The 12488-nt window shown below is 49.2% G+C and overlaps 1 protein-coding gene across 5 annotated transcripts in view; it reads right to left on the bottom strand.

The window, feature by feature from the left end:
- COPRS (coordinator of PRMT5 and differentiation stimulator) overlaps window positions 1-9570 on the bottom strand; it is a 31191-nt gene extending 21621 nt beyond the window's left edge. The window contains exons 1-6 of one of the 5 annotated variants that reach the window (XR_005017720.1): window positions 9416-9564; window positions 7188-7254; window positions 6568-6789; window positions 5768-5955; window positions 1648-1943; window positions 682-879 (exon numbers count right to left, since the gene is read on the bottom strand). Coding sequence is in view for 3 of the 5 variants with exons in the window: in XM_036836006.1 (XP_036691901.1) it covers window positions 5786-5955; window positions 6568-6789; window positions 7188-7254; window positions 9416-9514 (558 nt within the window). In the remaining 2 variants the exon portion in view is untranslated. The other 4 variants (XR_005017721.1, XM_036836006.1, XM_036836007.1 and 1 more) reach the window with 4 other exon arrangements.
- Between the last annotated feature and the right edge of the window lie 2918 nt (window positions 9571-12488).

Raw genomic sequence — 12488 nt, 5'->3', positions numbered from 1 at the left:
AAACACATGGCTCTGACTTATATCTGCCACATTTGTTCAACAGCTAATGAGAAGCTGTCAGAGGAAATGGCTTTTGAAATCAAAATCACTTCACCAGAAAAGGGGAGGGTGGGTGGAAGAAAAAGTAAAAAAGGAAAGCCAACTGTACCTTGCAATGGTCAGAGAGTGGGAGCCTGCCTCCTGGGGAAATTTCTCTCTCTGACTCAAAGGGGAGGACCGGAGAATCCTGTAAGACGGAGAGAAATATCTCCTTCTGAAACTGTGGCTGTGTTTTTTTCCCCAGGCCCGCAGCAAGCACAAATCCTGGTGGAACTCTCCAAACCTTGGTGCCCTGGAACCCAACTGAACTCTCCTCCTGCCCATCAGCACCTGCAGGATCTAGCTCAGTCCTGGAACCAGCTCAACAGAAACTGCCGGAAGCTGGGGGGCCGTTCTTTCCAAAGGCCTTGGCTTTGCAGCCAGACTCGCTAAGTCAACAAAGTGGGAGCCAGCCGTGCTGCTTGGCCTCCTGTTACACCCTCCAACTTCTCCTGGGCCTGCCACACTCACACACACGTGTGCACGCTCACACAGAGTGCTCCAGATCCAGCATTCTGCTATTTGGGTGGGGAATCTGCTCTGGGAGAACTGGGAGGCAGAATCCAGATGGGCTACAGCCAGAGAATTGGGTTGTTTTTTGTGTTTTTTGTGTTTTTTCCTCTTTCTCCATAGTCCAACCATCCTGTGAAAAGCTGGGCCCAAGAATGCAAACTCCGGAAAACCAAGGGCAGTGCAGCGCCAAGATATTTACTTAGCCAGTGAGTGTGCTTCCGTCCCCCTGGAAGACAGTCTCCGATTTCCTCAGGGCACTGGAGCCTTGCAGAGTCCAGCCAGCTGCTTCTGTATATAAAGAGAGTGGTCCCTGCAGCCTTCACAGTCAACCCACCCAGCCACCCAGGCATCTGAGAGAAAGCTAGGGGAAGCACCATCTACCATCCCCGCCCTGGGGTCTCAGGATGACCAAACTGTCCCCACTATAAACAGCACCAAACTAATTTAGGGGTGGGGTGAAAGGGTACATTCCCCCAGACCTTCCCAAAGGGAAGAAAGCTATAACAGACAGAAACACACCAGAGCCATCAAAAATACACAAAACTGGGACTTCCCTGGTGGCGCAGTTGTTAAGAATCCGCCTGCCAACGCTGGGGACACGGGTTCGAGCCCTGGTCCGGGAAGGTCCCACATGCCGGGGAGCAAGTAAGCCCGTGTGCCACAACTACTGAAGTCTGCGCACCTAGAGCCCGTGCTCCACAACAAGAGAAGCCACCTTAATGAGAAGCCTGCGCACTGCAATGAAGAGCAGCCCCCGCTCGCCGCAGCTAAAGCCCGTGCGCAGCAACAAAGACCCAACGCAGCCAAAAATAAAAATAAATAAAATTTTTAAAAAAGAGTACCCAGGAAACTTCCAATGCATTTGTAACTTAAAAAAATAATAATACACAAAACCACTTATACAAACTGTGAACAGCACAATTCTGTTTGTTCTGCCACAGTACAAAAATGGCAAGTTTTTCATCCAGATAGAAAATAAAAACGAAGAAAAAATTATCAGCACTCTGATATGAATCAACCCATGATGATACTTTCAATATGCCATTCTCTACCTACCTGATGGTCTGGTCCCCTGCCTCCAGCAGTAAGTCGTTCTCATCTAGGCTTCTGTTAACTCTGCATCTCCTGCATCTTGGGGGTTCAAGAAGCAAAACTGTCGTCTCTCTGACCATCCCAATTTCCGACACCGAGCTTCCATCTGGGCCTTCTGGGGTTCTCACTTCCTCAAGCAGTGCATGACGTCATCCAATATCCATCTTCACAGGTCCTCTTTGTCCCACGGCCCCTCTGGGTCCATCAGGTTCTCTGCATGCTCAAGGCCTGGGCACCTTTTGCCAGATGGTCCTGACTGCCTAAAAGAACCAACATCTATCAGTCTCTGGGGACCTAACTCCCCAGGGACACACCAAGAAGCAGGGATCATCATTCCATCTGCTCTCAGCGTCTCCAGATCTCTCTCTCTTTCTCTCCATCTTCCTTCTCATAGCCCAGGGAATTTTTTTTTTTTTTTTTGGCCTGGGGAAAATTCTTTCTTCCCAAATGTCTACAAGATTCATAGTCTGTTGGCCCCAAACTCCCTTGCCTCCTTACCAAAAAAAATTTTTTTTTAATTTAAAAATCCCTTTTTGTAAAACCAAAACTAAAAAAATTTCTTGGCTGTTTCGACTCTGTCACATGCCTCCACTAAGGCAATGAGCCTGCTTGCACGGAGAGAGGGCAGGAGAGAAATGAGGGTGTATCTGAAATGTCATCCAGCCACACGATAAATAACATTTTTCCTCTCTTTTCCATCACCCAAGATTTTTAAAGTGGTCAGCTGTGGTTTCTTTCCTGGTAAATGATTTTGTCTGAAAGAAACGCCAGAATAAGAGTTTCTCTTCTGTCCCTCCAAACAGTCCCTTCGTGCCTCTATTTCTCCAGCAGCCTCTGCCCACCTCTCCCTGGTCCCTCCTTTTCTGTCCCATGGCTGCCTCTTCCAGCCTGGCTTGTGCATTCTGAGAGAAGTTGGCCGGATGTCACCATTGCCCCCCCAGCCAAGAGAAACAGTAGCTCAGGTGCGTCCCCCAAAATGTGTTAGCCTGCAATGCCCTGTCCCCATCCCTGCCCCAAGTCAATACATTCTCTGAGCACTTTCTGATTCCCACATCCCAAAATACCTTTTCAGCCTGCATCTTACTTTGCCTCTCTCTAGAAGAGACGGCCGCTCCCTCTTCCTTAAAACTCTCTTCTCCTTAGATTTGGCTTGAGTGGTGCCTACACTCACCTGGTTTTCCTCCTCCTCTGCCACAGCCTGCCCTTGGGATCCGATTCTTCCGTTTACCCTGTAATCGCTAACGCTCCCCAGGGCGCTGTCCTTGGCCCTCCTCTATTCCACAAGCCCTCGCTGAACAAGCTCAACCTCTTTCAATGCTGCAATGCCTGCCAAAACCTCAAAAAATCCCCAAAACAGTCCCCTCTCCCTTCCCCTTCCACCTCCTTCCCCCCACCCCCGGCCCCCTGATTCCAGACACATGTTTACAACAGCCTAGAAAAGGAAAAGCCAGAGAGAGGATAAGAGTGCTCATTTCCTACATTGGAAAGAGTGTCAGGACCACAGAGCAGACCACGACCACCAAATGGGTAGACTCCAACTCCATACAAGAGAGACTTTTCCAACAAGTAGCACCAGCCAGCAATGAAGGGGCTCCTTCTGAGGTAATTATTTCATTTTTTGGCCATGCTGTGCGGCATGCGGGATCTTAGTGCCCCAACCAGGGATCAAAACTGTGCCCCCTGCAATGGACGCACGGAGTCATAACCACTGGACCTTCAGGGAAGTCCCTACCTTGTTCTTCCATCACCAGCTTGGGATGTTGTCAGTCAACCCTAAACACAGCCTGGGCAAATACTGCACCATTACTGAAGAAGACTGAATTTGAGCCAGTATTTACTGAATGTTTTCATGCTGGGCTCCATGCTATGAAACAGGGGTGCTGAGGAGTAAGATGTGGTCCTGCCTTCAAACAGCACTCACCCTAAGGAGGGAGGTGGACCCGTAAGCCGGTGATTGCAGCAGAGGGAGCCAAGTGTTGGGATATTTGTCAGAGAGAATGGGGAAGGCTAGGCAGAGGAGGCAACTCTGTTTTAGGATAACAACTTGTCTTTAAATACCTCATTGCAAAATCTATATTAAAATAACAAAAATATAAAAGCAAACTGCCAACACCTCCACCGTCTAATCAAATTGTTTCCATTTGTCCATATTAATCCTTATCACTTACATATGCCATTTTTTCATGTTTCCAGTATAATCAGAGTGGTTTTATAGTCTATATTTTCACTTATTATATCATTAGTATTTTTCCACATCCCTACTTTCTTTTTCTTACTTGAACTTCACCCCCCCTTCACCCCACTTAACCCCCCAGGCTGTGAACCAGTGTTCACAGCCTGGGGAGTTACCCATCTCCATCCTTCTCTGTTTGATCCATCCTAGGAGGGGCACCAGAACGATACCTAAATCAGAACAACTGACTAGCCCCTCCCCCCTTTTCTTTTTCTCCTGACACACACAACTTTTGGGTGTGAAAGCCATTCTAATGTCTTTAACTCTTAAGAGAATATTGCTGGAAAGAACCGGGAGGAACTGCAAAGAGTAACTTTTGAAAAGCAGGAGAGTCTAAATTCACAACCATTCCATGGATCCCAGCAGCGGCAGCTTGTAAATTTTCTTTGCTCAGATACTCATGCACGTGTACTTTCCTTATTCTTTCTTCCGTCCCTCCCTCTGACATACGTGTAATCTCCCCATCTCGTGACTTCTGCTTTTACTCAGTTTCAGCTGCCTCATAATTGCACATGGGCCGACGTAACCTGTCCATAACACCACCTTTCTATTTGGCAGCTCTGCCACGCTCCTCAAGCCCTCAGTGTTTCTTAGCTCAATTTCTCAAGTTCCTCTTTTCACGTCAGACACACTCATGGTCTAATCAGCCATGGCACTGGGAGGAGTAAAGCAAGAGTGGTGTGGGGATGTGGTCTACGACTGTCTCTCCAGCAAGGACAGCGGAAGGGACCATTTTTTCTCCCTAGGACAACCTTGGCCATGAGGGCTCCTCACAGCCAAAGCTATTGCCCTCCCTCATAAGGTGCTGCCTTATTCACACATTTTATGGGGTCTCTGAAAAATAGCTTAAATGGTTAATTGTTCATTTAACTGCCGTGGATTTCAGGTCTGAAACTTTTTCTTGATTCAGCTTCAATACGGAGGCAGGGAGGTAAGAAGCAATCCCTAGCCTGCCCAAGAGGCAACGGTGACATGGTCTGGTGTGTCACAGACCTGCCGAGGTGTGGTCCCCAGGTCCCACCTCCAGGCTCACACACACACACACACACACACACACACACATGGGCAACCATGGGAACAGACTTCAGAGTCATGTGAGGGTTCAGGTCACATTTCTGCCGTTTCCTGGCTGTGTGATCTGGGAGAGGTCAAAACATTTTGAGCCTTATTTTCCTCATCTCCCAAATGAGGTTAAAAAAAAAATTTAAGTGACATGTAAGTAACTGTAAGGATTAAAAGGTTAAATGGAAAGTAGAGTGTAATATCCTTTCATGCCAACTGAGGGCTATACAACTGCTGGTTTAATTAATTTGCCATTTCATTTTCCAGCCTACAGAAAGTCCTTGTTAAGTAAGTAAATGGTCAATTTTCCATCAACAGGAATAGCAGTCAGCCGCAAAGTCACCAGTGTCTCTTGGGTTCCAATCTCTGGTCAATAGGGCCAGATCTACAGAGGCAAAAACTCAAGTATCGTTTTCTTTCACAGAGTAGTTTCATCTCAGACAACATCAATCCTGAAAATGTAAGTGAGGGGCTTTAAATGAAGGAGTGAGGCTTTGCTCAGAAGTATCTAATGAAAAAGGGGGTTAAAAAAGTAGGCAAAAGCATGCTGGTTTTTTTTTCTACTTTTATTTATAAAGAACACCATTCCTTCCCGACACAGACATAAACACTCACACATTCCGAGGAGGAGCTCATTAAAAACAACAACAACAACAGAACTGGGGGACAGAGGACCTTATTTAACACCAGTCTGTGTGCCCGACTCGGGGATCACTGGGAATGTTTCCTCAGATATGACATCTCACCTCAAAGAAAGGAGACGTTGACCCGGAGGGCCCACCCACTCACCAGGCAAAAGCTATGCCCTCAGTCTTCGGCATCATCAAACTGTCCCGTTTCAAAGACCATCTTGGAATAATGGGGTATCAGTGGAGGTGGATGGTGCCAACTGGGGTCATAGATCATGTCTCCTTGCGGGGCACAGCACACCCAGGGTCTGACCTCTTGAGAAAGGCAACCCTGGATGTCGTCAGCATCTGCAGGCAGTTTTAAAAGACAAATTAAAGGAAGGAGGGAGAGTGAAAAGAGAGAGCCAACAATGTCTAGGGGACAGACACTTGCACTGTCTTTGCTTAAACACATACACGCACGCACACACAGACACAGACACACAGACAAAGACAGACACACACACACACACACACACACACACACACACACACACACACACACACACACACACACACACACACACACACACACACAGTCCTCCTTTGGTGGAGAATCCCAAGCACCTTCACTCTGACGCCACCCACAGTCCTGCTTCTCAGACACCGGTTCCTAGCAGCGCAGAGGAAGCAACTGGTGAACAGAGCACTTCTGTCTGCAGCCGCTCGATTCCCACTAAGATATTTGGAGATGGTAACATTGTTTCAATGTTAAAACTGACCAATACATTATATAATAAAATGCAAAACTGGCACTTTTTTCCCCCCCATGTGAAACAGGAGCTGTCACAGAAATTTCAGACCTATGAGAGCTATCAGGCTAAGCTCATGGATGTGGGTCCCTCTTCCAAACTGTTGAGGGGTTAACATTTAGGAGGGTCTCAGAAGCCTGGCCCAGGACCCCAAAAACCCCACACCTACCATACGGATTCCCCTGATCTGCTTTCAACTCCAAGTCCCAGTCCTCGTTAAAAAGATCAGCAGCCTGTTCCCTGCGTGGACAGCCGGACACCCCTTCTGACAGCTCCCAGGGACTCGGTTCCCCATCGGAATCCTCGTCATCCACAGCAAAGCCTTCCTCTTCACAATGGGTGCCCTCACCATGGGCAGGACTATCATGAGGGAAGCTCTGTGCTCCACTGGCTAAGAAATCGACAAAAGGAAGAAGGTCTTAAAAAATAACTGGCAGACCAGAGAGGGCCTAGTCGTGCACTCGGGAGATTTTTGGCAGACTTACTAAGAGGGCAGCAGTAACAAGTGTGCAGAGTTCCTCAGCCACGGGAGCGCTTATTTAAAAATTGTTGTTCTGTTTCCAGTTTTAGAAGTAGGGTTGATCATTTACTTTCAATAAGATGTTTTGCCTTAAGTAAGGCCGTTAATTACCAGCGCTTTTCATTCACATGAGAAGGCAGGCACAGTTTATGTTTTCAGGTAGTTTAAATGCCACTGAGGCAAAGGGCCTCTGGCGGATGATAAGCTTTCACAATACAGACCTCCTTGGTCTCTCCCAACACCCACCCCAGGCTCTGCTGCCTACTTGCCTAGTCGATCCACGGCCTTCTCAGTCTCTCTCTCCTGACCGGAGCGGCCAGCTGGGGCAAAGGCAGCCTGCGGGAAGAAGAAACAATTACCCAGGACTTGGATATCTCGGGTATGGCCAGTATTTCAGCCCCACACCCACGCTTCCATACACCCTCCTTTGTGAGGCTGGGGCAGGGACTCTGCCACCCACATCTCTGCTGTGCCCTGTTCGACTGGGCCTTGCTGCTTCCTCTTCCTGTCAGCACCACCCCTGCCAGCAGGATCGCCTGTCTTCCTAGAGTGGCCACTGAATCCAGTGTACAGTTTGCCAGCACGTGCAGAGCCAGCCTCCTCTCAAGCCCTCTCTAGAGCAGCCTCAGTCTCGGGGCCCACAGGACCCCTCCTCCAAGCTCGGAGACTCTAGCACTAGCCGGGACAGTACCCCCTCCTCAGAGGTTGGAATTTCAGCTCCCTGCAAAGCCTCTCCTCTGAGCTTGTACATTTCAGTCATTCCAACCTCACCCCTTTGTTCCGTCAGCCCTAGGGCTGGTCGCTGTTTCCCTGCAGGGGCTACCTCCCTGTTTTTAGCTTTTCAGTTACTTAACTTTTTGTCTAGTTAACAGCTCGTTTATCAAATTCTCTGTCTCCTGACTGACACATGGGGACAACAGAGCTTTAGTTGTTAAAGGGAAATCGTCTTCTCCCATAGCCACCCATATGCTTCTCTGCTCCCATCACTCAAAAGTTCCTGAAATCCTATCACCTGTTAAGACCTCTTTCTAAGTGGGATGAGAAATGTTCACAGCCTGCATGAGAAGACCTGATTTCAATCCCATTCATTCAGTGTGTACCCTGGACACATCACTTCAGCCACCACACCTGGGTTTCCTTCTCTGGAAATTGGGGATGACTGTTCTGACCTTGCAGGAGGTTTATAATGAGGTAACATTTATGAAAACACCTAGCACACAGCAGGAATATAACATCTGTTGAATTGAAATCCACCGTCTTTGCCCCTACATCTAAACTGCGTTTGGCACCTGCCCCAATTAGTTCATGATCTAGTCCTACCTGGATTTAATGAGTCAATTCCATCTCCTGTAGTCAGCGACAACTCCTGGTCACTCCTGCCGACCAGTAGTGGGACCTCTCATCTCTTCCACCGCAAGAGCTCCCTAACTGCCTTCCCACTCACCCATCTTGCGCAGCCTTACACGCTTAATGACTCCTCTGATGAAAAACTCAACAGGCCTCCACTGCTGGAGCACAAAATACGCCGTGGCATCCACACCTCACCCTCACGCTCCATCAACCTGTGCAGCATACTTCTCTCTCCCAGCTCCGGGACCCAAGCTCCCAGCCATTTGCCCCGCATTTCTTCATCTCCACGCCTTTGCCAGGACCACCATCGTCTCATCTTGGAGAGAAAGCGCACAAACCTTCCTGCTCTGCTCTGACAAAATTAGTTTCATCCTACCTGCACCCCACAGTAATTTTCCTTATAAGCTTATCACTACATTTTTCATATTTTGGTTAAGATATGATATCTTTGATGCTTAGACAAGCATTCCATTCCTCCATCCAATTAATATGTGTGTCTACGGTGCCAGGCACTATGCTAGGCGCTGGGTTTACAGCACTAAACAGAGGGTTCCTACCCTCAAGGAGCTCACCCTCTAACACGGATTGCTGACTGTAAACAAGGGCAGATGACTGTAATAACGGTCTCTGAAAAGCCAGGAGCTGTCTGGCGCGCAAATGAAAACAAGTTTCTGGAAACCCTGCGTCAAACGCGGCCTTTTGGTTTCAGTGAAGAGAAAAGGCGAGAGCGCATGAGGCATCATCTGGTGCTGAGGCTTAGCTGAGCATCCCCACCAAGGCACACGGACCCTTCAGGGAAAGTCGCTCTCCTCGCTGCCCTCACCTGGCCCCAGCCCAGGCCCCCCAGTAGCGGCTCCAGCTCTGGGTCAGCAGCATCACCTCCCATTTAGCAAGGACGCACAGGCGCCCTGCGGCCGACAGCCAGCCCTCCCGGCCCGGCGCGCCCACCCACGTCCTCGGGGTGCCGCGCCCCACAGCCCGGCCGTTTCCAGCTCGGGCGCGCGCCCAAACGGCGGGGCTGCATAAGGCGGGTCCGAGGCGCTTCCCCGGCTCCCCGCGGCCCCCGCCCAGCCCGCCCCGCGAGCCCCGCAACTTCCCGCCCCGGGCCGCAGGTGGTAGCCGCGCCCAGGCCCCGCGCCGCGCTCACCCCCGGGCCGGGGGGCGCCTCCCGCGTGCTCAGCAGCGGCAGACCCGGCGGCGGCTTCACCGCCCCCAGCGCCGGGGCCCCGGCGGTCCGAGAGTCCATGCCCAACGGCCCGCAGCTCGGCGCCCAGGACGCCGCTCGGCCACGTGACACGCCGGCCTGGCTGCCAGCCGGAGGATACGCCGCGGAGGGCCAATCAGCCGGGGGTGCTCTCGGCCAGGGGGCGGGGCGCGGGGGTCACGAGGAAGGCGGGGCCGGGGCAAGGGGCGGGACGGACCACGGGGCGGAGCGCGCCCGACTGCGAAAGCCCCCGTCCCTACCTACCGGTCCCGGAATCTGATTTTTGTAGCTCCTGACGATGCAGATCCCAGGGCTAGACGACTAGCTGGGTCTGGAATGCCAAGTGTTATCCCTACCCCACCACACTGCGCATGCTTCCGCTTCAAAAACTGTTAGAATCGTTGATTACCCGCGCCTACCTGATAGTGTATAAAACTCAGCTCTCAAAACTTTTCATGCAACTGTAGCTCTAACCCCATTTCACTCTTTTCTCTAAACAGGTTTCTCTAGAACTCGGTCTAGAATTAGACTATAACTCACCCACAAATGGATGAGACAACTCAGGAGCCCAGTGATTCCCCACCTTGAGTTAATGTCAGTTCTTAAAATTAACCCATTAGTAACCAGGTTGGATGATCAAAACAAACTCTTCAAACGTTCCAGACACCCTATAGGCTATGACAATTGGTCATAGTAATTCTAAACATTCTGTGCTGGGCCGGTACAGTCTCACCTGGGCGACGAGACCAGCAGAGGTTAGGCAGTGCCTGGGCTGGGGATAAACCAAACTCTAAAGACAGCTTTCCCTGCCCTTCTCTGCCACTGTCTGAACTCCAATAACAGATCTGCTCAAGGTGTGATAATCACGTTAACCTTTAAATAGCAGAAAAGCTGGAAGCTGGGAGTCCTTGCTCACCAGGCCACCTTATGACAATCTGAGACGTCAGCCTATTCCTTCATCTCCCTCAAAGAGTGTTGTTTTTACATACACATTTGAAAAAATTTAGCCTAACAGTTCATACATTTTTTTCTCTATGTAGACTTTCCTACAAGGAAGAGAATGTGACCAATCAATGTGTGTTCTGTTCTGACCCATGACTTAGTTTCCCCAAATCTCACTGGATCTAGGTCAAGTGTCCAATATAACCTTATTTGATGGTGGAAATAGAAGTTCTGTTATCTGTGATGTTCAGTATGGTAACCATGCGGCTGGTTGAACACTTGAAAATGTGGCCAGTGTAAACAAGAAACTGAATTATCTAATTTCAATCCATTTAAGTTCCCACACATGGCTGGAAGCCACCCTAACAGTGCAGCTCTGGGTCAACTGGCTACATGCATTTTCATTACCTGCAATGGTGAGAACCGGGTACAGGGTGTGACGACCCCAGGGTGACCCACCTTCATAGCCTTGCTTTAAGGCAGAGGTCCCCAACCCCCGGGCCACGGACCAGTATCAGTCCGTGGCCTGTTAGGAACCAGGCCACACAGCAGGAGGTGAGCAGCGGGCCAGCGAGTGAAGCTTCACCTGTGTTTACAGCCGCTCCCCATTGCTCGCATTACCACCTGGGCTCCACCTCCTGTCAGATCAGCGGCGGCATTAGATTCTCATAGGAACCTACTGTAAACTGCGCATGTGAGGGATCTAGGTTGTGCGCTCCTTATGAGAACCTAATGCCTGATGATCTGAGGTGGAGCTGAGGCAGTGATGCTAGCGCTGGGGAGTGGCTACAAATACAGATTATCATTAGCAGAGAGGTGTGACTGCACAGAGACCATAATAAATCAGTTGCTTGCAGGCTCATATCAAAACCCTATCAGTGAGTGGCAAGTGACAAGCTGCATCTTATGGAGTAGACTGGACATAAGCCACACACTTAGCGTGTCACTGTCTCCCATCACCCCCCGATGGGACCATCTAGTTGTAGGAAAACAAGCTCAGGGATCCCACTGATTCGGCATTATGGTGAGTTGTATAATTATTTCATTATATATTACAATGTAATAATAATAGAAATAAAGTGCACAATAAATGTAATGCGCTTGTGGGCTTCCCTGGTGGCGCAGTGGTTGAGAATCTGCCTGCCAATGCAGGGCACACGGGTTCGAGCCCTGGTCTGGGAAGATCCCACATGCCGCGGAGCAACTAGGCCCGTGAGCCACAATTACTGAGCCTGCGCGTCTGGAGCCTGTGCTCCGCAACAAGAGAGGCCGCGATAGTGAGAGGCCCGCGCACCGCGATGAGGAGTGGCCCCCGCTTGCCTCAACTAGAGAAAGCCCATGCACAGCAACGAAGACCCAACACAGCCATAAATAAATAAATAAAATAAAATAAAATAAAAATTAAAAAAAAAAAATGTAATGCGCTTGAATCATCCCGAAACCACCCCCCACCCCCGTCTGTGGAAGAACTGTCTTCCACAAAACCGGTCCCTGGTGCCGAAGAGGCTGGGGATTGCTGCTTCAAGGAATCACCCACCACCCTCTTTACTCTCATCTCTTATGTGCAACATGTATCTCTTTCCTAAAATAAAAAAGCCCTTTAAGGATTTAAATGTTGAACTTCCTGGGACTTAACGGAGTGGAGAAAGAGGAGATTTTTCTTATTTTAAAACAAATGACACACAAACACCATTTTGGGTACAAAAGTTCATAATAAAGATGCCCTAAAATAGACTCTAATATTCATAGGAATTTAATATATAATAAAGGTAGTATTACAAATCAGCAGAGACAAAAATGGCTACAAACGGTGTTGTGGAAAATTTAGTTAACTGCATGGGGGAAAAAATACTGAGTTGTCCTCAGCAAGAGACAGGGTTTTCAACAATAGAAATCAAACATACAAAACCTCTGGACCTCAAAAAACACCACAAAAAAAAAAGCTGGGGGCAAATTATTTGCCAAAAAGAAGAGACGAACTAAAGATTACTATTCTTAGTACATAAAAAACTCCTATAAATTAGTAAAAAAAAAAAGGTCAAAAAATAGCCAAACATGAAAAGACACGAGAGCC

Source organism: Balaenoptera musculus, chromosome 20 (assembly GCF_009873245.2).
Source record: "Balaenoptera musculus isolate JJ_BM4_2016_0621 chromosome 20, mBalMus1.pri.v3, whole genome shotgun sequence".
Taxonomy (NCBI): domain Eukaryota; kingdom Metazoa; phylum Chordata; class Mammalia; order Artiodactyla; family Balaenopteridae; genus Balaenoptera; species Balaenoptera musculus.
The sequence above is the reverse complement of the archived record's forward strand: the minus strand, read 5'-3'. Positions and strand labels throughout refer to the sequence as shown.